Source organism: Staurois parvus, unplaced genomic scaffold, assembly GCF_062004578.1.
Source record: "Staurois parvus isolate SC_StPar_1 unplaced genomic scaffold, SC_StPar_1.0 ptg001220l, whole genome shotgun sequence".
Lineage (NCBI taxonomy): Eukaryota > Metazoa > Chordata > Amphibia > Anura > Ranidae > Staurois > Staurois parvus.
In genome coordinates, this window is record NW_028319016.1 from 1,181,135 (window position 1) to 1,204,807 (window position 23,673).

The 23,673-nt window shown below is 43.3% G+C and overlaps 1 protein-coding gene across 2 annotated transcripts in view; it reads left to right on the plus strand.

Annotated features, from left to right (window-relative positions):
• LOC149438105 (butyrophilin subfamily 1 member A1-like) overlaps positions 1-23,673 on the plus strand; it is a 48,160-nt gene that overhangs the window by 3,120 nt on the left and 21,367 nt on the right. For both annotated transcript variants that reach the window (XM_089660244.1, XM_089660245.1), the window contains exons 2-3: positions 20,840-21,190; positions 22,934-23,212. In XM_089660244.1, the coding sequence (XP_089516370.1) occupies positions 20,840-21,190; positions 22,934-23,212 (630 nt within the window). The remainder of the gene's footprint in view (positions 1-20,839; positions 21,191-22,933; positions 23,213-23,673) is intronic.

Below are 23,673 nucleotides of genomic sequence, written 5' to 3' on the forward strand. Positions count from 1 at the left end.
GAGTAGAGATGGGTCACCAGTTCATCAGTGTGGAGCCTCTTCATTACATATCCTGGTTGCATCACTGCCTGTAAGCCACCTCCTCTGCCAGGCATTGTTGGCATGCGATTGTCACTCTATGTAAAGTTCTTTCTGTGTGCTATTACCAGTTTACTGCTTCCACCTAGACTGTTGGAACTTTCACATTAATGCACTTTGCTGCAACTCGTATCTCCATGTATCTTTCCTCCTATCTGGCTATCCAATCTTGGATCCCCGCGCACAAGAACTTACTGCAAAGTTGGCTCAAGTAATGCGGGGAAAGTGAATGATGAGTTGGCAGACAGTCCATGGATGTCTCTGATTGGAGAGGAGGAAAGTTCTGAGGGACAAGCAAAATATTAGCCAGGGTGAATTTTGTCCAGGGGCAGGAGCAGCTTGCAGGGGACTTGAGGGAACTGCCATCCTAATCCTCCTGACATCACTTCCACATAAATATAGACCATTGCTATCCACAGGGCTAGTCCACATAGCTCTAAGTTGTGGACCTATTTTAGTATCTGCTGCTGACAGCACAGTTGTGGTCTGCAGAGTATTATCCATGGTAAATGTACCACCAGCCATCTGCGTACGACATCTTGAGAGAACATATGCCTCTGCACCACAGACCGTGGTGGCAGCAGTACCTCAATGAGACAAGTCACCATCAAAAGGCCTGCACCCCACCTCATTCCTCACTTCTGACATCTCCCCATTCCACAACATGCTCCTGCTGCATCCAACGCAACATCTGCAATCTCTAATGCTGATAGGGAAGGAAGTCTCACAAATGGTTTCAGAGGTTTAATGTCACATCAAGTGAAGGCTTAAAGATGGATTTGTAAAAAAAAAAAATATATATATATATATATACAGTTGCAAGAAAAAGTATGTGAACCCCTTGGGATTACGTGGAGTTTTGCATGAATTGGGCATAAAATGTGCTCTGAACGTCATCTAAGTCACAACAATAGAAGAACACAGTCTGCTGAACATAATACTACACAAACATTAGATGTTGCCATGGTTTAATTGCACATAACATGTAAACATTCACAGTGCAGGGAGGAAAAAGTATGTGAAGCCGTAGCTTAATGACTTCTCCCAGAGCTAATTGGAGCCAGGAGTGAGACAACCTTGACTCCAATCAGTGTGATGATATTGGATGTGTTGCTGACAGCTGTCCTGCCCTTAAAAAACACACACCTGTTTTGGGTTTACTGGTTTCAAGAAGCACTGTCTGATGTGAACCATGCCTCGCAGAAAAGAGCTCTCAAAAGACCTACGATCAAGAATTGTTGACTTGCATGAAGCTGGAAAGGGTTACAAAAGTATCTCCAAAAGCCTTGATGTTCATGTGTCCATGGTAAGACAGACTGTCTACAAATGGAGAAAGTTTAGCACTGTTGCTACTCTCCCTAGGCGTGGTCGTCCTGTAAAAATGACTGCAAGAGTACAGCGTAGAATGCTGCATGAGGTAAAGAAGAATCCCAGAGTGTCAGCTAAAGACCTACAGAAATCTCTGGCACATGCTAACATTTTTGTTGACACATCTACAATAAGGAAAACATTAAACAAGAATGGAGCACATGGGAGGACACCACGGAGGAAGCCACTGCTGTCCAAAAAGAATATTGCAGCACGTTTGAAGTTTGCAAAAGAGCACCTGGATGTTCCACAGCACTACTGGCAAAATATACTGTGGACAGATGAAACCAAGATTGAGTTGTTTGGGAAGAACACATAACACTATGTGTGGAGAAAAAAAAGCACAGCACACCAACATCAAAACCTCATCCCCACTGTAAAGCATGGTGGAGGGAGCATCATGGTTTTGGGCTGCTTTGCTGCCTCAGGGCCTGGACGGATTGTTGTCATTGATGGGAAAATGAATTCCGGAGTTTATCAAGACATTTTGCAGGAAACCGTACGACCATCTGTCCGCCAACTGAAGCTCCGCAGAGGATGGGTGATGCAACAGGACAATGACCCAAAGCATACAAGTAATTCAACAAAACAATGGCTGCAACAGCACAGAATACGCCTTCTGGAGTGGCCCAGTCAGAGTCCTGACCTCAACCCGATTGAAATGCTGTGGCATGACCTTAAGAGAGCGATTCACACCAGACATCCCAAGAATATTGCTACACTGCAACAGTTTTGTGAAGAGGAGTGGTCCAAAATTACTCCAGATCGTTGTGCAGGTCTGATCTGCAAATACAGGAAATGTTTGGTTGAGGTTATTGCTGCCAAAGGAGGGTCAACCAGTTATTAAGTCCAAAGGTTCACATAATTTTTCCTCCCTGCACTGTGAATGTTTACATGTTATGTGCAATTAAACCATGGCAACATCTAATGTTTGTGTAGTATTATGTTCGGCAGACTGTGTTCTTCTATTGTTGTGACTTAGATGACGTTCAGAGCACATTTTATGCCCAATTGATGCAAAACTCCACGTAATCCCAAGGGGTTCACATACTTTTTCTTGCAACTGTATATATATACACACACTATATTGCCAAAAGTATTAGGATGCCTGCCTTTATACGCACATGAACTTTAATGGCCTCCTAGTCTTAGTCCGTAGGGTTCAATATTGAGTTGGCCCCGCCCTTTGCAGCTATAACAGCTTCAACTCTTCTGGGAAGGCCGTCCACAAGGTTTAGGAGGGTGTCTATGGGAAGGTTTGATCATTCTTCCAGAAGCGCATTTGTAAGGTCAGGCACTGATGTCGGGGGAGGAGGCCTGGCTCACAGTCTCCCCTCTAATTCATCCCAAAGGTGTTCTATTGGGTTGAGGTCAGGTCTCTGTGCAGGCCAGTCAAGTTCCTCCACCCCAAACTGGCTCCTCCATGTCTTTATAGACCTTGCTTTGTGCACTGGTGCTCAGTCATGTTGGAACAGGAAGGGGCCATCCCCAAACTCTTCCCACAAAGTTGGGAGCATTAAATTGTCCAAAATGTCTTATGTGGGATCTCGCTTCAAATGGTAGAGCTTTTCTTTTCAAAAGCACACAGCAACTCGCTTCTTTTTAAGGGCCTTTTTGCCCATTTTTATTTAAAAGAAACAGTTCCGTAAATGCTTCCCACGCAGGGGTATCCACCATCAAACAAATTAAACAATATTCAGCCTTCTGGCTCTCTCAGGTATACCTCTTTAGGTCTGTCTCCTACAGACTCCTTCCAAAAGGTTGTTTTTGCACACAGCGAACCTCTAGCACACAGCTATTCTGGCTTCCACCTCTACTAGGTGAAGCCCACCTGACTCCAAGGCAGAGACCTCCTGTCTGCCAGGGTGGAGCCCTCCTGACTCCTGTCTGCCGGGGTAGAGCCCAGAATCATGGCCTGGCCTCCACAAAAAGGTCTGCACACACCTGTGCAATCAGTAAGCTGGCTGCTCTGAAAACATGGACCCAGGATTGGAGATTTCATCCCTCCCAGATCTCTTAGAAATCTCCAGGTCACAGGTCCCAAAACAGGGTTTGCAAACCAAAGAGGAAACTGATTTCCTCTGCATTATGAGAACTGACTGGAGCCCCTCAACCTGTATAGTCGAGAATCCTGGGTCACCACCGTGATTTCCACCGTGGCAGGATACCGCACTGCCACACTTGGTATGCTGACACCTTAAGAGTTCCCTACACTGGAACTAAGGGGCCAAGCCCAACCCCTGAAAAACAACCGCACACCATAATTCCCCCTCCACCAAAGTTTACACTTGGCACAATGCAGTCGAGCAAGTACCATCCTCCTAGCAACTGCCAACTGCCTGACAGAGAAGCATGAATGGTCACTCCAGAGAACACATCTCCACTGTTCTAGAGTCCAGTGGCGGCGTGCTTTACACCACGGCATTCGACACTTTGCATTGCACTTGGTGATGTAAGGCTTGGATGCAGCTGCTCGGCCATGGAAACCCATTCCATGAAGCTCTCTACGCACTGTTGTTGTGCTAATGTGAAGGCCACACCAAGTTTGGAGGTCTTTAACTATTGACTCTGCAGACAGTTGGCAACCCCGCTCCATAATTTTACATGGCCTACCCCTTGGTGGCTGAGTTGCTGTTGTTCCCAGTTGCTTCCACTTTGTTATAATCCCACTATAAGATGAGCGTGGAATATTTAGTAGCAAAGTGATTTCATGGATGGTCTTATTGCACAGGTGACAACCTATCACGGGACCACACTTGGAGTCACTGAGCTCCTGAGAGCGACCCCCATTCTTTCACAAACGTTTGTAGAAGCAGTCTGCATGCCTAGGGGATGATTTTATACACCTGTGTCCATGGAGGGGATTGGAACACCTGAATCCAATGATTTGGAAGGGTGTCCCAACACTTTTGGAAATATATTTATATCTATGTCATGTTTCACATGACTGTCATATGCCTTTAAGTGTTCTTTGTATTTTTTCTCTGCTCCTCCCTTTCCTCTGGTTTAGTTAATGCTGTATAGATAGCCCACACTTTTTCCCAGTAATGCATTTCAGCTTCAAGCCTCATGTCTTATTGAAGCAGATCACATTATGATCTTTTGACCTATCCGATGTTCATTGTTGTAAGATTCTCTCAGTTTATGGAATAAACTTCACAAGATCTACAAGGTGTCATCTGGATCGAGTCACTGCCTGTGATATTCAACTAAGATTGGAGTTATCGCTATCTCATCACAACTATAAGTTACAGAAATCACACTTTCAATGCTTAGATTGTAGAGACAGAACAATATATATATATATATTACATATTTCTAGATATTATATATATAACATATTTTACAAACGTATGAAATAAACAAAAAAAAGGATCAGGGACTTTTCTGCAGTCCAGTAGTATTAAAGATTTGAGACCAAATTGACAATTTTTTAGTAAAAAGGCTCGAGCCTTCAATTATTATATGCAATAGCTTTCTCATAGTTATAATAGGGATTAACTCTTTGTACCACCTCTGACATGTTGGTTGTAGCAGTGGATCTCCAATTATTCATTATGGTTAGACTTGCTGCTCACAGGATGTGCATCACCATAATTCTATACTAAACAGGGATCAAGGGATATACCTAGTAGTGCTAAATGAGGATTAGGTTAAGATTCCAGAAGCCACGTATATTTTTACATTCATATAAAATATGTAGCAAATAAGCTCTCTTCCCACACTGACGCCAACAGGTCGGAGATGTGTCTGGGAATATCCTAAACAACCTACAGGGAGTTAAGTACCATTGGTGTAGGAAATTTAAAGAATTATCCCAATGATGTACACATCGTGTGCTATTACTCAGCACCACTTTTTTCAACTTAAATGCAGGCAGCACCTGAACCAAATGATTTCTGGCTACATCTAGTCCAACACTGATTTGGACATGCTCAAAGGTGAGAACCCCATAAACCATGCTTGTAACTGTCAATCTTGCAATGCCTCATGGGACGATTATAAAATCAAACATTCTTCTAGCCTGTTTCTGTGTCCCAGATGTCACCTTTATAATGGTTCATATTTTGACATTTTATTAAATTTGTAAGACACGTGAGGAACTGCTTCCAAACTGACCAGTTTGTACAAAATTGAGTTTTTTATCTTTATTTTTTTAAAGCAGAACTCTGCAGTCCACCGGCGCATAAACGTAAATTCCTACATCATATTTCCCAAAATATGAATAAATGTTCTATTCCCTCTAATCCTTGGTTTACCAATTAACAAGCCTGCAAACTGCATATCCAACCCTCCTGTTATCTTGGGATTACCCCAGAGCCTACTTCCCACAGGTCCTGCATATGCCCACCTAAGCCTTTCTTTGGGATTAAACAAAAAAAGATTTGGAGTGCACTTGGGTGTTAGGTCACTTCCAATTTTAAATACACTGGTGCCAAGTCCTAATTAACTAGACTGAAAACGGGGGAAAAGGAAATAGGCAAAGGGAAAAAATGGACTTTAGAGGCACAGAATGGGATTCCCTATCGCCATGATGATGTTGACATGTGTCGAAGACAAATTCGGTACCTCATGTGTCCTAGAAGGGAAAAACTTGCACTTAGGTATAGCATAGTGTTAGAGAAATGGACATGTACTGACCCAAGAGCAGCGTTCAGCAGTTACTGTCTTTTATTTTTTAAAAGCAGTAATATTTATTTCCATAATCATTAATAATACATTTTAGGCGTAGTTTTAAGTGTTTTAGGGTGTTAACAATTCATTCATTATGCTATTAGATAGATTGTGAAATCTACATTACATAAAAGTGTGTTACTACTCAAAACTTTGTATCTTTGAGCCACAGTGACCCTTATCTACAGAATGCAGCTTGAGTGAAAATGCATATTATCAAACTAAGGAAAGCAGAAAAAGAAAACAAGAGTTAGACTAAAGTATATTAAAACTAGTATCCATTTATATCATATTTAGAGCAGAACTCTAAATGTTTATCCTTCTCAATCTCCCCCCTTTTTGATGATAACATCACCCCAAAGAGAAAGGTATTGCATAATGTCTCAAGGTATGTCTGGGTAGGAAGGTACCAGGCATCTTCCTACTGGCCAAAGACCTCCAGTCTTCTCCATCAGGAAGCCATTCCCTCAGGTTGGGGTATATGGTTGCAAGTGTCCATATATTGCAGGTCTCCATTAAACATATCGCTCTGGATCTGGGACATCTCTATTGCAATGCAAGGTTCTCTCCCGAGAAAACACACATTCTGGATATCAGGTGCATCAGAAACTTGACTGAAAGGTAAACAGCAAGTATGAATAGTAAGATCAACAAAAGCAGCATACCAAGCTTCTGGAACCAACTAGAAATGCCACCAAACCAGTCTCCAAACACCCTAGACCTTCAAAACGGTTTCATCTTCTGCTATTTGCCTGGCTTCAAGTTGAAGTAGTGAAATGTTTACCAACCCCACTTTCATCATGTACTATAAGGTTCCGATAGCTCAGCAGTTAAATTAGAGCAACCCTCAGTAAAAACCACATAAGGAACAGTCACTGCCACTAATGCTGGTTGCTTCAGACTGAAAGGAAGACTAAAACACACCCAGCATGGTAACGAGTATGGTCGGGAGAATCATCCATTGAGCCGAGTTCCCATTAAGTGGGCTTCTCAACAGCATCTTGGTGCAGCTTTTTACAGTGGCTGACGTGAGTCCAAGAAGATTTTCCTTCAAGTTTGACGGCAGAATCTGTGATCAGCAAAACCTGAAAATGGTCCTTCATATCTTTCATCAAGACTCTTTCTGATTGGTTCTTTCACCACTATAAAATCCCTAGTTTTAGGCAGTGGGTACCTGTGATCACTGAGGGATCTTGGATTGAAGAATAGACAAGATCATACGTTCTCATAAGCCTTTGATGCAAAGCCCGTACATAAGGAAACAGTTCACTTACTTTTTCTTCTAACTGTTGGGGAAAGTAAAAACCAAGGGCGTATTTACCACAAGGCAAACAAAGCATTTGCCTAGGCATTTTTCAGGGGGGCAGCAGCATTTTTCAGGGGGGCAGCGCTGCCTCCAGGAAGAAGAGACACATGCAGCATGGGGACCAGGTGGGATCCGAGAGATTCTGTGGGCTGCTTAATGGTGTATGCAGAGCCTGACTCTTGTTCCCAGGGCATGTCCAGAGCTGTGAAGGTGAGTGTCTTCTCTCTCGCCAGTGTGGGGGGGTGGCCAGTGTATGGGGTGTGGTGGTAGTAGAAGGCTCTCTCGGATGTGGGGGCTGTGGTGTTGTTGGCCAATGTCAGGCTCTCTTCGTGGGTCGAGGGGGGTGTTCATTGGTGTCAGGGTCTCTCCGTGTGGGGGGGGGGGAGCTGATTTTATGTGTTGCCTAGGGCAGCACGAAACCTAACTACACCTCTGGTAACAACCCAATCTTGAGACTGCCCCAAATAAAACTTTTTAAGGGGATAATCCAGTCTTGGCCTTAGGGGCTGTTCTGATAATGTGAAGAGCTATAGGAAGGCATTCAACTCATGATTTACTCGTCTCCTCTCTCAGTTTTTGCTAGTCTATTCTTAATAACCCCATTTAGTGTCTCTACTTTACCAGACGATTGAGGGTGATAGGGAGTGTGTAGGGCCTGACTGATATTCAAGAATTCAAGAATATGGGTAAAAACCCCTGCTGTCAAATGGGAGCCCCTTTCAGACTCAGTTAGCTCTGGGACCCCACAGCGGCACACTACTTCGACTAGAAGTTTCTTTGCTGTGGCTTTTGCTATAGCAATTTCACACGACCTTCATCCTGTCTACCTTTGTGTCTTTGCGTCACAGTGACCCTTATATACAGGGTGTAGCTTGAGTGAAACCCCATATTATCAAAATAAGGAACGCAGAAAGAGAAAACAAGAGTTAGACTAAAGTATATTAAAACTAGTATCCATTTTTTATCATATTTAAAGCAGTACACTAAATGTTTGTGTTTCTCAATCTCCTCCCTTTTTGATAACATCACCCCAAAAAAGAAATATATTGCATAATGTCCCAAGGTATGTCAGGGTAGGAAGGTACCAGGCATCTTCCTACTGGCCGAAGCCCTCCAGTCTTCTCCATCAGGAGACAATTCCCTCAAATTGGGGCGTATGGTTGCAAGTGTCCATATATTACAGGACTCCATTAAACATAACGTTCTGGATCTGGGACATCTCTGTTCAGAAGTTGCATTTGCAGTGCGAGGTACTCTCCCAAGGAAACACACATTCTAGGCGCATCAGAAACTTGACTGAAAGGTAAACATCAAGAACATGGGTCTAGGACACATGTTCACAGGCCATCTCCATGGAGGAACCTGTAAGCAGAGGCAAATTTCTCTGCAAGTTCCATCATTTCTTCCAGGCTTGGGTTTCACAAATTTCAGACAGGGTTCTCTGAGCCACCAGTTAATTAAACCCGTGTTGGATCACCAACCATAGTTTAAAATCAGCTAGGTAGTTGCAAAGCCAGAGGAGAGCCCTTCCAGGAAAAAGAAACTTTTAAACCTGTTTCTAGTTCAAATTAAAACAGATCTTAGCTGCATGCAACTGCAAATGTTTGTAGAGGCTACATGTACAGATGCAAGAAAAGTATGTGAACCCCTTGGGATTACGTGGAGTTTTGCATGAATTGGGCATAAAATGTGCTCTGAACATCATCTAAATCACAACAATAGAAGAACACAGTCTGCTGAACATAATACTACACAAACATTAGATGTTGCCATGGTTTATTTGCACATAACATGTAAACAGTCACAGTGCAGGGAGGAAAAAGTATGTGAACCTTTGGACTTAATAACTGGTTGACCCTCTTTTGGCAGCAATAACCTCAACCAAACGTTTCCTGTAGTTGCAGATCAGACCTGCACAACGATCTGGAGTCATTTTGGACCACTCCTCTTCACAAAACTGTTTCAGTGTAGCAATATTCTTGGGATTTCTGGTGTGAATCGCTCTCTTAAGGTCATGCCACAGCATTTCAATCGGGTTGAGGTCGTGACTCTGACTGGGCCACTCCAGAAGGCGTATTCTGTGCTGTTGCAGCCATTGTTTTGTTGAATTTCTTGTATGCTTTGGGTCATTGTCCTGTTGCATCACCCATCCTCTGTGGAGCTTCAGTTGGCGGACAGATGGTTGTACGTTTTCCTGCAAAATGTCTTGATAAACTCTGGAATTCATTTTCCCATCAATGACAACAATCCGTCCAGGCCCTGAGGCAGCAAAGCAGCCCCAAACCATGATGCTCCCTCTGCCATGTTTTACAGTGGGGATGAGGTTTTGATGTTGGTGTGCTGTGCCTTTTTTTAGGTCTTCTGAGAGCTCTTTTCTGCGAGGCATGGTTCACATCAGACAGTGCTTCTTGAAACCAGTAAACCCAAAACAGGTATGTGTTTTTTAAGGGCAGGACAGCTGTCAGCAACACATCCAATATCATCACACTGATTGGAGTCAAGGTTGGCTCACTCCTGGCTCCAATTAGCTCTGGGAGAAGTCATTAGGCTAGGGCCTCACATACTTTTTCCTCCCTGCACGGTGAATGTTTACATGTTATGTGCAATTAAACCATGGCAACATCTAATGTTTGTGTAGTATTATGTTCAGCAGACTGTGTTCTTCTATTGTTGTGACTTAGATGACGTTCAGAGCACATTTTAAGCCCAATTCATGCAAAATTCCACGTAATCCCAAGGGGTTCACATACTTTTTCTTGCAACTGTAGCTACCAAGGCCAATCTCTGCAGTTCTACTATGAAAATACAATTTATGGAAGAATGAGATTGCTGTCAATTCAGTCACCTTTCGTCCAGTTCTCTAGAATACTCTTTACAGCTAGTACATATAAATATTTCCTGTAAGTTTTGAAGAAGAGACTGATTCCTGTGGGTCCTTGTGCAGACATGCATGGAGAATATTATTTCAATAAATGTGTTTTGTATTAAATCTGTCATTATGTTAATGAGGGTGTTGGTCTGGGGCTTAGAGCCTAAGAGGAATGCTAATGTGTTTTTGAGTTAATGCTCTTTACAATAGATCTAAGCCCAATCACTTAAACTTCATATAAACTTTAGCATGTAATGAGAATTGATTTCACCACTTCCATATCGAGCACTTTTACCCCCTTCCTGCCCAGGCCAATTTTCAGGTTTCAGCGCTCTCACAATTTGAATGACAATTGCGCGGTCAAACAACATTGTACCCAAACTGAAATTTTATCATTTTCTTCACACAACTAGGGCTTTCTTTTGGTAGTATTTAATCACCGCCGAGGTTTTTATTTTTTGCTAAATTAACAAAAAAAGACCAAAAATTTTGAAAAAAACCCCACATTTTTCTTTGTTTCTGTTATAAAAGTTTGCAAATAAATAATTGTTCTTCATAAATTTAGGCCGAGATGTATTCTGCTACATGTCTTTGGTGAAAATAACCCAAATCAGTATTTATTATTTAGTCTGTAGGAAAGTTATAGAGTTCACAAATTATGGGATATAACTGAAAATTGATCAATCCTGAAGTACTGACAGCCAATCTAATTTGTTGAGGCCCAAAAATGTCAGAACAGTACAGATATCCCCCAAATGACCCCTTTTTGCAAAGTAGACAGTCTAACATATTTCAAAAGAGGCATGGCGAGTTTCTTGAAGTTGTAATTTTTTTGTTATAATTTTTCGGAAAATGAAGAAATTTAATAAATTATTTTCACAATTTTTTTTTACATACTGTCACCAGTGCAGTACAGCGTCAGCATATAACTGGTGTGGTGGTGATCAGGGACACTGACAGGTGACAGTACGAAAAAAAAAAATTATAATTTTTTTTCAATTTTTTCAATTTGTTATATTATTTTAAAAAAAATTTATTACATTTTTTCTCTTTTTTTAAGATTTGTTTTTCATATTGCACTATGACCAAAGTAGTATAATGTTACCATAGTAACACTGTACTACTTTGGGGAAGTGATCAGTATTTGTTTCTTTTTACACAATTTGATTGATTATAGCAAAGAATTACTTTGCTATAAGCAAGCATTTACCTGAATGAAATCAATTCATTCATGGTTTTTTTTATTGTGATCAGCTGTGATTGGCCAAGGCTAATCACATGACACAGCTGGGCTGTGATTGGCCCAGCTTGTGCAGGTGATTGCTGTGACCATTCACAGCTAGACACACTAGTATACAATGGATGGCATGAAGGGAAGCCATCCATTGTATACAACTGTCATGTGACCTGCTGTGATTGGTCACAGCAGGTCACATGGAACTGGCAACGCCCCCGTACACAGATCTGTCATCAGGTGTGTCCGAGGCAGGGGCGGACTGACCATTTGGAAACTCGGGCACTGCCTGAGTGCCCGGGGTCAGTAGGGGGCCCCATGAGATGCCCCTGGTACCTTTTTCATAGGCTTTTTTGAGTTTGGGCAAGGGACATAGGGGCCCCATGATCCCCTATTGCCCGGGGCCCCATGAGTTGTTAGTCCGCTCCTGGTCCGAGGTACACAGCCAGTGACAGATCTTGCCACAGCACAGCTCTGCAGGCACGCGCAAAGCGTGATCTAGGAGGGCCGCCACACGGTGTCCTCCCGGAGGGATGGAATGTTCACCCGGCCACCATTTGACCATAGGCCGGGCAGCAACTGGTTAAAGAGGTTGTAAGGGTTAATTTTTTTCTAATATTATAAACATGTTATACTAACATGCTCTGTGCAATTGAATTGCAGCCCCGAACCTCCTCTTCTGGGTTCCCCCACCAGCGCTCTCAGCTCTTCCGCTCTTGTGCCTACCACCATTGCAAGCTGCTTGTTATGGGGGCAGATATGTGGGCTCGCTCCCGAGCCAGCCTGTGTGCATCATTAGACACACACAGCACAGCTCAACCCTGCCCCCTGCTTTCTGCTCACAGGATTTGACTGACAGCAGAAGGAGCCAATGGTTCCTGCTGTTGCCTCTCTGTGTCTTGGGGATGCAGGTAGAGAAGAGAGAGCCACTACAGACGGGCACATCGCTGGATTGAGATAGGTAAGTATTTAGGGGGGTGAAAGGGCGATACTGTTACGGGGACATTTTTTTTTACTAAATTCTGTTTATTAAGTTTAAATTGTCAAGGTACAAAACAGTGCACCTCAGTGATCAACAGAGCTTGGTGCAAAAGACAGAAGAATACAATTACAAACAACTTCAAGAAAAGAATAAATCCCCCCTCCCAAAGTCAAGCTGCACCAAACTAAACAATACCTTAGAAACAGGTCCCTAGATGCATGTGAAGGACCTCAGGGACATAGCAGGAGTCATTAAATCAGTAAAGTTAGCTGGTGAAAAATACATTGGCAGCTAACAAAACCCAAGGGGATTCTGGCACGGCAAGCAAAATAGGACATACAGTATAATGGAGAGATCATACTAAACACTGAGATCATTGGAGGGACCACAACCACCTAGAACATAGAGTGCAGGTTCTGGGAATTATATTTAATAATGATATATATAGCCCGAGGCATTGGTGGAGGGAGAGGACAACTAGGGCTACTAAACAACATGGGACATTCTCTGCTCAAATAAGTGGCTTTGTAGAACGGGTCCATTTTATTGACTAACGACTTCCAAAAGGTCACCGTAGGGTTCCTGATTGCCTTCCAGTGCAGCACAATGGCCTTACGGGCATAGAATAGGAGGAATACTGAGTAGTGTCCTGGTAAGAACCACTCCCTCCACTAAACCCAACAAATACACAGCAGTCTTCAATGGTAGAGAAACAGTAATGGCATCATAACAGTTGGCTACATCCTTCCAAAATTTCTGAAGCACAGGGCAGTACCTAAAAATGTAACCAAATTCAGCTGGTGACCAAATTCAGCTGGTGTGTAAGAAGAGCCCCAAAACTCCGCCATAATCAAAGAGTACAAGGGGTGGATTGACCATTTGGAAACTCGGGCACTGCCCGAAGGCCCGGGGTCAGTAGGGGGCCCCATGAGATGCCCCGGTACCTTTTTCATAGGCTTTTTTGAGTTTAGGCAAGGACACAGGGGCCCCATGATCCCCTATCGCCCGGGGGCCCCATGAGTTGTCAGTCCACCCCTGAAAAGTACATGGAAGAAAATTTCACAGGGATATAGTAAATTCTATGGAGAAATGTAAAATTGATGAGTCTTTTTTGGCTGAAACCAAATGGGTAAAAGGACAATCCCACATATCCTCCTGATCCTCCCCTTGCAAATCAGGGACATCAGCGACCCACTTAGCCTTACACTTCACTACTGATGGAGGAGAGATAGGAAATAGTTCCTTTTAGATCGCAGCTAAGGGCATCTTGAAAGAGTCATCATATAATAGATTCTCAATGAGGTAGGTGTGAGTCTCTGTTCGAGGTGCACCAAACTGCAAGGTGAAGGTGTGCTGCAGCTGTGGATAGAGGAAAAATATAATCATTAGGAAGAATGAACTGTGTTTTCAGCTTATGCAAAGGGAGCAATCCCCCATGAGTACTGTCACCGAGGGTTAGAACACCTTTTGTTGCCAAAGTGGCTGGATCGGGAAAAGTATTAAAGTGGGGCAAGCACTGATTCAGCCAAAGTGGGGATGTCAGTCTGACTAGTGCCATGAATATGAACAGGGGCGGACTGACAACTCATGGGGCCCCCGGGCAATAGGGGATCATGGGACCCCCGTGTCCATGCCCAAACTCAAAAAAGCCTATGAAAAAGGTACCAGGGGCATCTCATGGGGGCCCCTACTGACCCCAGGCCCTCGGGCAGTGCCCGAGTTTCCAAATGGTTAGTCCGCCCCTGAATAGGAAGAATATGATCCCAGGCCTTAAAAGTTGCCTTCAAACATCCAGTAATAGGAAATTCAGCTTTTGGCCCTCAATAAAGTAACAATTTGAGACTCTCATATGACCCCAGCGTCCTCCAAAACTGTAGCCGAGTCCCAATCAGAGTAATATAATGTTGTCCTAGTAACATTGTACAACTCTGGGGAAGTGATCAGTATTTTTTTTTTTTTACATATTATGATTTATTATATATTATGAATTTCACTGCTATAGGCAACAATGAAATAATTTCATTCAGTGTTTTTATTTTTTGATTAGCTGTGATTGGCCGCAGTTAATCACATGACACAGAAGGGCTGTGATTGGCCCAGTCTGTACCATGTGACCATTGTGACCAATCACAGCTAACAACACAATTGTATACGATGAATGGCATGAAAGGTAGCCATCCATTGTTTACAATCATCATGAGACCTGCTGTGATTTGACGCAGCGGTCACATGGTACCAGCAATGGGCCGGTACACAGATCTGTCACTAAATTCTGGACCTACCAAAAATCATGGGAAAGCAGTTGACCCTGCAACTTCACTCCACTGCTACAGGTGAGTCAAAAGGGTGATATATATATATACAGTGGGGATCGAAAGTTTGGGCACCCCAGCTAAAAATTTGTATTAATGTGCATAAAGAAGCCAAAGAAAGATGGAAAAATCTCCAAAGGCATCAAATTACAGATTAGACATTCTTATAATATGTCAACAAAAGTTAGATTTTATTTCCATCATTTACACTTTCAAAATAACAGAAAACAAACAAATGGCGTCTGCAAAAGTTTGGGCACCCTGCAGAGTTAATATCTTCTACTGCCCCCTTTGGCAAGTATCACAGCTTGTAAACGCTTTTTGTAGCCAGCCAAGAGTCTTTCAATTCTTGTTTGAGGTATCTTTGCCCATTCTTCCTTACAAAAGTCTTCCAGTTCTTTGAGATTTCTGGGCTGTCTGTCACGCACTGCTCTTTTAAGGTCTATCCCTAGATTTTCAATTATGTTGAGGTCAGGAGATTGTGAAGGCCATGGCAAAACCTTCAGTTTACGCCTCTTGATGTAATCCCCCGTGGATTTTGAGGTGTGTTTAGGATCATTATCCATTTGTAGAAGCCATCCTCTCTTTAACTTCAGCTTTTTCACAGATGTTTGATGATTTCACATCAAGTTACCATCCAAAATTTGCTGAAATTTTATTGAATCCATTTTTCCTTCTACTTGTGAGATGTTCCCTGTGCCACTGGCTGCAACACAACCCCAAAGCATGATTGATCCAACCCCATGCTTAACAGTTGGACAGAGGTTCTTTTCATTAAATTCTGTGCCCCTTCTTCTCCAAACGTACCTTTGCTTATTCCGGCCAAAAAGTTCAACTTTAACCTCATCGGTCCACAGAACTTGTTTCTAAAATGCATCAGGCTTGTCTATATGTTCATTTGCAAAGTTCAAACGATGATTTTTGTGGTGATGACGTAGAAGAGGTTTTCTTCTGATGACTCTTCCATGAAGACCATATTTGTACAAGTACCGGTATCTCTTTATAGTGGAATAGTGTACCACAACTCCAGTGTCTGCCAGATCTTTCTGGAGGGATCGTGCAGTCAAACGTGGGTTTTGAATTGTTTTTCTCACAATCCTGCGAGCTGTTCTGTCTGATATTTTTCTTGGTCTTCCAGATCTTGCTTTAACTTCCACTGTTCCTGATGACTGCCATTTCTTAATTACATTCCGAACAGAGGATATTGACATCTGAAAACGCTTTGCTTTCTTCTTATAGCCTTCTCCAGCTTTGTGAGCATCAACTATTTTCAGTTTCAGTTTTCTAGACAACTGCTTAGAAGAACCCATGGTGCTGATTGTTGGGGCAAGGTCAGATGAGTCTGGGCATTTAAAACCTTTGAGATTGACATCACCTGGTCTTCCCAGACGATGATTGAGAACAATCCATGACACTGGCAGGTCTCAGCTTTGCAAAGGGGGCAGTGCATGCTATAAATTCTGCAGGGTGCCCAAACTTTTGCAGACGCCATTTTTTTGTTTTCTGTTATTTTGAAAGTGTAAATGATGGAAATAAAATCTAACTTTTGTTGACATATTATAAGAATGTCTAATCTGTAATTTGATGCCTTTTGGAGATTTTTCCATCTTTCCTTGGCTTCTTTATGCACATTAATACAAATTTTTAGCTGGGGTGCCCGAACTTTTGATCCCCACTGTATATATATAGTATATATCCTGTAGAAACCTGTTGTTTCCCTTTAAGTAAGACCAGCAAAGATTTCAGCTTGGTGTCTGCAGAAGCTGGATGCTTTCTATTGATCCCTGCAGTAAATCTGAGGACCGCGATTCACTGACAATCAATAGCAATGCTATTTCATGTTCCTTATTCTTAATCACATTGCAGCAATTCAATACTGCACTTGCGTGTGTGACTTACAAGGAAATTCATGCTTTATGGATTGAAATGCCTCTCACCTACAATTGTGTTCTCAGTTATTTAAAGGAAAATGAAAAAAAAAATGATATATAACTTAACAGTATAGGACAGCTAAACAAGTTATTATGTAATTTAATGTAATTAAAAACCGCCTTTCCGTTTGGGTCTGCAGGCAACTAAGACTTACTTTTCGATGTACTGTCGAAAAAAAAAAAAATTCTTTTGCTTCTAAGAGTGGCAACAATACTCTAGAGAAAAGATTTCCAAAAATCCTCACCCCCCCCCCCTGTTCCTGTACTGGGTTCAATGTCTCTCCCACGAGTATGTGCAGCAGCTGGGGTCATAGTATGGTCCTCCCCCGCAGTACCCATTAATTTACTGCACTGATTGGTACCTTGGGTGAGATACTTGGATGGAGGGTGTCTAAGGTGGTATGGTACTTTTAGGCACCATGAACATTTTATTTTGGAATGGAACTTCAAAACAACAAATGTGAATGATTCAAGGATCAACTATGACATGCTATAATTTTTAAAAATTTATACTGCATATAAATAATTGTTCCAACATAGTAGCAGCTGTGGCAATACGTGGGCAACATATTGTATCAACAAGTCCTTTCAGTGGCCTTTGGTGGAAAAAATATATTGCATATATACACACACACATATATATATATTTATTTATTTTTTTAATTTACATTCTTTTTATGGCCCTGATGAAGGGTGAGTTGTTTCGTCCCCAAAACATGTTGGCTGTTTTGCGTTGCCCTGCTGTGAAGTAATTTTATTAATGAAAGATTTGGGACTCTTAGAGTTTTGGTTGGCACTCTCATTAGACTGTACAGTAAATGCAGAGTTCTTACACTGGGGCCTGTAAATTCAGCAAGGGTCAAAACTGGACTATGGCTATAGAAACCATCAAATGAATATGTGTATCTGAACAGCAGCTGTGAAAATTTGTTTAGTATTTGTGAACTTCACTAAATTTTATATCCCTCTCTGGGATAAATTAAAACGGATGACCACCCCTCCCAACATTTTTTTTTTGGATCCAGCGATCAGATGGGGGTTCTGATTTGCTGAATCCCAAAAAAAAAGTCTAGATGCCCTTTTTGACTTATCTTAAGCTGCAGTCATGTCATGTTGGAGCCCTGAGTCTTCTCCTCTTTTACTTTCTGCTTGGGCCCATCTTTGGGTGTCCACGTCATTGGCTGCCTGCTGTGGACAGTTCCTAAAGGATAGGTGGGGTTCTCTCAGGATCCAGATGAGGACTGACGTCATCATAGGGGGACAATAGGAGACTAGGGATCTCGGGCTTCATCATACCGCTGGATTTTCAGAAGTGGTGAAGGTGAGGGACCTGGAAGGGAAGACTTAGGTGAGTATACCAGTCTTTAAATGGAAAGGGGAAAAAAACTTGGGTCTATCTTGGGGTGTCCATGTCAGTGGCTACATGATGTGGACACTTCCTATTGGATGTCCAGTGGTGGGGTTCTCTCAAGATTGAGATGAGGACTGACGTAGGAGACTAGGGATCTCGTGATTCATCATACCGCAGGTTTTTAGAAGTGGTGAAGGTGAGGGACCTGGAAGGGAAGACTTAGGTAAGGATATCAGTCTTTAAATGGAAAGGGGAAAAAAACTTGGGTCTATCTTGGGGTGTCCATGTCAGTGGCTACATTATGTGGACTCTTCCTATTGGATGTCCAGTGGTGGGGTTCTCTCAGGATTGAGATGAGGACTGACGTAGGAGACTAGGGATCTCGTGATTCACCATACCGCTGGATTTTCAGAAGTGGTGAAGGTGAGGGACCTGGAAGGGAAGACTTAGGTGAGTATATCAGTCTTCATATGGAAAGGGAAAAAAAACTTGGGTCTATCTTGGGGTGTCCATGTCAGTGGCTACATGATGTGGACTCTTCCTATTGGATGTCCAGTGGTGGGGTTCTCTCAGGATTGAGATGAGGACTGATGTAGGAGACTAGGGATCTCGGGCTTCACCATACTGCTGGATTTGCAGAAATAGTGGTGTTGAAGGACCTGGAGGGGGAGACTTAGTTGAATATTTCTGGCTTCACAAGGTAAGGAGAAACAGCCCTATTAGGATGGAATAGAGATGATCAGGAGGGGTGGGAAAAACAGTTTTAATCTGGAGTGGGGCTTTAAATATGCTTTCAGAATGTTATTCAGTATGTCTGTGTTTGTGAAAGTACTAGCTTGGATTAAAGGAAATTCTGTCATTGGAGGCTGCCATCAGAGCCAGGACGAGGGCTGGGCAAGAGGGGCAAGTTACCCTGGGCGCAGCAGAGCAAGGGGGCAGAGAATTATCATAGGGTGGTACACCCATTCTACAATATGCATTAGTAGTAGAGTTGGGCTTGATGTTCGACTCGAACATTGGCCATTCCTGTGTTCAGCGAACACACGAAGGGTAAGGTGCCCCACAATGCACTGCGCCTTGACAATGCATTGTGATTGGCCAAAGCAATGCACTTCGCCAATCACAGCACATGATGATGTCACAAGGAGGCAGGGTCACCCAGTTGACATCGCCCTTGCCCCTTAGATATTTAACAACTGTCAGGCCGGAGCAGCTGTCAGACGACAGGAACCAGTGTAGAAAGTGGAGCTTTTTTTTCCCGAGTTGGCAGTGGCAGCGAGCATTGTGATCGATGTTGGATCTGCTTCGGGGGACGTTTTTTTAATGTTTGTTTTTAATAAAGGACTTGTCAAAGACTGTCTACTGTAATTTTTTACACTACACTTTTTTTTTGTGAATGAGTAGCGGTACCCCCTAGTTAAAGGAGGCTTCCAGATTCTGATAAGCCCCCTGCCCGCAGACCCCCACAACCACCGGCCACGGTTGTGGGGAAGAGGTCCTAGTCCCCATCAACATGGGGACAAGGTGCCTTTGCCCCAAAGCACTCCCCATCTTGAGGGCATGTGGCCTGGTATGGTTCAGGAGGGGGGGGGAGAGTGCTCGCTCATCTATCCCCTTTCCTGACCTGCCAGGCTGCATGCTTGGATAAGTGTCTGGTATGGATTTTGGGGGGGACCACCACGCTGTTCCCTTCACAAGCCATACCAGACCGAAAGGCCGAACCCACGCTGTTTATTTTTAAAATAAATTTAATTGCCGACAATTCTTTTTACATTCCACTAACAGTTGAAACATTAAAGAATGTTTTCACTACTAAAATGCCGCATGACTTAATAATATAACTCATGCCGTATTTTAATAGCTGTGCAGTATCTTATACTCGGATACGGTAAGATACCGCTTAGTGAATTGCCCCGGTTTGAAGCTCGCAGTCGAACTCTTGCTAGGTTTTCAAATGTTTGACCACGAACCGAACAAGGGGGTGTGTCAGGGATGCGGGTGAGACCAGAAGTGTGTGGACTGACACAGGGAAACGCAGGCTTCAGATATAGTAAATAATATAATTTATTAAGACTAACAATACAAACGCAGTGCAAAACTAAACATAACCCAGTGCAAACAAACTGAACCAAACCTCCAACAGATAACAAACATACGATACAAGAGTAGTCAGGCAGGCCGGGTCGGTAGCAAACAGGCAAACGGAGTACCAGGAGCAGGCGGGAGAGTGGTCAGGACTAGCCGAGGTCAGTACAGGCAGAGTTCAGGCAGCGTCAGGACAGCAGAAACAGGATCAGGAAACCAGGGCCAAGCAAACAGTACAACAAGGCACAGACTGCAGGTCTGGCCATCCCTTAAATACACCACCTGCAATCAGCCCCAGGTGATGGCTAATTGCCGAAGTGAACCTCTGGTTGTTGAGAGCACCCGCTGGCCAGCCCTGGTACTGCAGCCCACAAGGCAGGTGAGTCCCACCACTATTGGCAAGTCCATTCCTGACAGGGTGTTCGGTCCATCATTAATTAGTAGTGGGGGAGGGGTGCAGTTCCACATCCTTGCCCTGGGTACTGAATAGACCAGTCCCAGTACTGGTTGCCATTACTGGCCCCTTGTTCTGAAAACCCTACTAGCTTAGCAGCCATGTTGACTCTCTTACTTTGAATCTTTATGCAGAAGAGGACTTCCAACTTTCCCCTGACTTTTTAATTATCTCTATCCCTTTTTCCATTTTCAGCGCAGTTTCTGATCGACATTCAGCAGAAGTTCATGGTGACAGCAGTGGGATCGGACATTCTGTTGCCCTGCACTGTCACCCCGCCATTGTCTGGCGTTGGCCTAGAGGTGCGCTGGTTTCATGACCTTTTCCACAATGTCGCCTTCCTGCTCAAAGATGGCAATGAAGACCGTCAGCAACAGAGTCCGGACTATCGCGGAAGAGCCTTTATGCTGGCTGGACCAGACAAAGGAAATCTGTCACTTAGTCTGCGCCAGGTCCGCCTCTCCGATGCAGGCAAATATCACTGCTTTGTGGAGAACACCATCACCCAGGGCTCTGATGAGGGAATCATGACACTCACCGTTGTGGGTTAGTCTGACCGAAATGCCATTTTTTTAAAATCCAGCAGCATGTGGACATGGTAGTACTGAAGCTTTGCTCAGAGCTTTGGATAAGGTTCTAGAGATCAACAAATTAGCTACACAAATAGTTTTGCCTTGATTTTTTTCAAATCAAAATAGGGTTCTGCAAAGCTGAATTTTAAAACTGACATTTAAAGGATCCTTTGGTATAAGTTGTCCTTTAAGGCATGCCAGCCAACCCCGCCCTGAGTTCAGGTCACCTGGAGAAATACCTTCCTTCTTGATCTGCCTAAAGCCACATAACCTTGTTTCGGAAATGTCATCCTGGCTATACACTGTGGCCTTATTCCTTCCTATGGGGAAAGCCAGGACTGCTGGAGGCGCTAAAGTATGGCTGTCCATAGGAATGAATAGGGCCATGGCTTGAGTGTGCAGAATGCAAAGTACCCAACGAGGATGCTTTCTGAAGATAGACTGGACAAGGCCACTCAGCGAAGACTGCTGGAGAAAGAGGCAAGTATCAGACCAGGTGGGCTGCACAAAGGAAGGTGGGGACATGTCTTAAAGGACAACGTCTACTAAAGGTAAATTGCCCTTCAAAACTCAAGTCCTGGCTCAGCCTTCACTCCGTAATCACTGCCTTTGAGTGCTTCCTGCAGTCCCACCAAACAGTATGTTATGCTATGTTAAGGAAGGAAAAGAATGAAAAAGAAAGGAAGAAAGTGAGGAAGAATGCAAAGAATGAAAGAGGAAGGAAGGAAATAAGGGAGGGAGGAATAAAGGAAGGAAGGGCAAAGGTAAAGCAGGAAAGAAGGGAAAAAAGGAAGGGAAGAAGGAAGGGAGGGAGGAGAAAGGAAAGAATGGGATGGGAAGAACAAAAAGAGGAAGTGAGGAAGGGAGGAAAGAAGAAAAGAATGAATAGGAAGGAAGGACCGAGTAAGGCAGGAAAGAAGGAAGGGAAAAAGAAAGGAAGAGATAAAGGAAGGGGGGGATGGAGGAGAAAGGAAAGAATGGGATGGGAAGAATGAAAGAGGAAGGAAGGAAGTGAAGAAGGAAGGAAGGAAGGAAGGACAAACAAAAGGCAGGAAAGGATGAAGGGAAAAAAAAAAGAAAAGAAGGGAAGAAGGCAGGAAAAGAAGGAGGAGAAAGAAAAGAATAGGAAGGAAAGAATGAAAGAGGAAGGAAGGAAATGAGGATGGAAAGAAAGAAGGAAGGAAGGACATGGGAAAAATGAAAGAGGAAGAAAGGGAAAAAGGAAGGAAAGAAAGTAGGAAAAAATGAATAGGAAGGAAGAATAAAGGAAGGAAGGAAGGAAGGAACTTTATTAACAGAAATAATGGTTGTCCTTTTGGACTTATCATAAAATGAGGGATGTCTGTAGCCAGATGTATCTAGAGAAAGGCAGCCATGACAGTTGCCTAAGGCACTGGATAGACGGCATGAATTATCAGTCTCGCAACAAAGGAAGATATTGAAAATGTCTCTGAGGTGAGAAGCATGGCAGACAATCAGACTTATGTCTGCTAGATTTACTGACATTTTAGGTAATACATCATGGAAAATGGAAGTCTTATACTTAAAATTGCTTCAGCTTGGTTATTTTTAGGCAGTGCATGAAATTCCTGAAGAACAAAGAACTGTTATTAATTTTGGGCTCAAGAAAATAAATTGTAGAGTCCCATTTTTGTAAGAATGATTACTTCACTCATTCTTTCCATTGGTCAGTCTGATGACATCTTGTTTCTTATAGGTTTGGGGACTCCGCCTCTTGTAGCAGTTGCTCTGCAGGGCAGTTCTGTTGTTCTCTCATGTTCCTCTGAGGAGTGGTTTCCAGAGCCAACAATGTTCTGGGTGATAGGAAACGAGGAGCCAGTGCCAGCAAATCACAGTGCAAAGAAAAACACCTCCAGTGGACTTTTCCAGGTCCAAAGCAACATTCACCTTCAAGATGCCTCAGGTGGGCATGTCTACTGTGGACTACGGCATCCCGTGACAAAGACAGAGACTGGCGTCTACGTGTCAGTTTCAGGTTGGTGTCCTGTGGCCAGATTCAGCATCCTAGACCATAATCTTATAATGGAACCAAAATTATTCTGTGCTCGTTTTTGTGTTTGATCTGAACCTGGAAGTTAGCTGTCATTGTTGGGCCAATGCTGGGTGGAGATTCTTCTGACATCATTGACCTAATATGTCCACATGGCCATAGTAGGTCAACCAAATTGACCTACCATGGCCATGTGGCCATGTTACATCAATGATGTCATGAGCATCCCTGCCCCTCATTACATCATTGATGTCCCTGCCCCTGGGATTCTCCCACCCACCGCTCATTGGCCCAGCAGTGATAGATAATTTTCAGGTTAAGTTGAACTTGGGTTTGGACCAAGCCCAAGCCTGAACCCAAGCTCATCATTAATCTCCAGCCATACTCTTCCCTACCTACCTTTTACCCCCTAATTGCTAAGATTAGTTAAAAATAAATTAAACCAA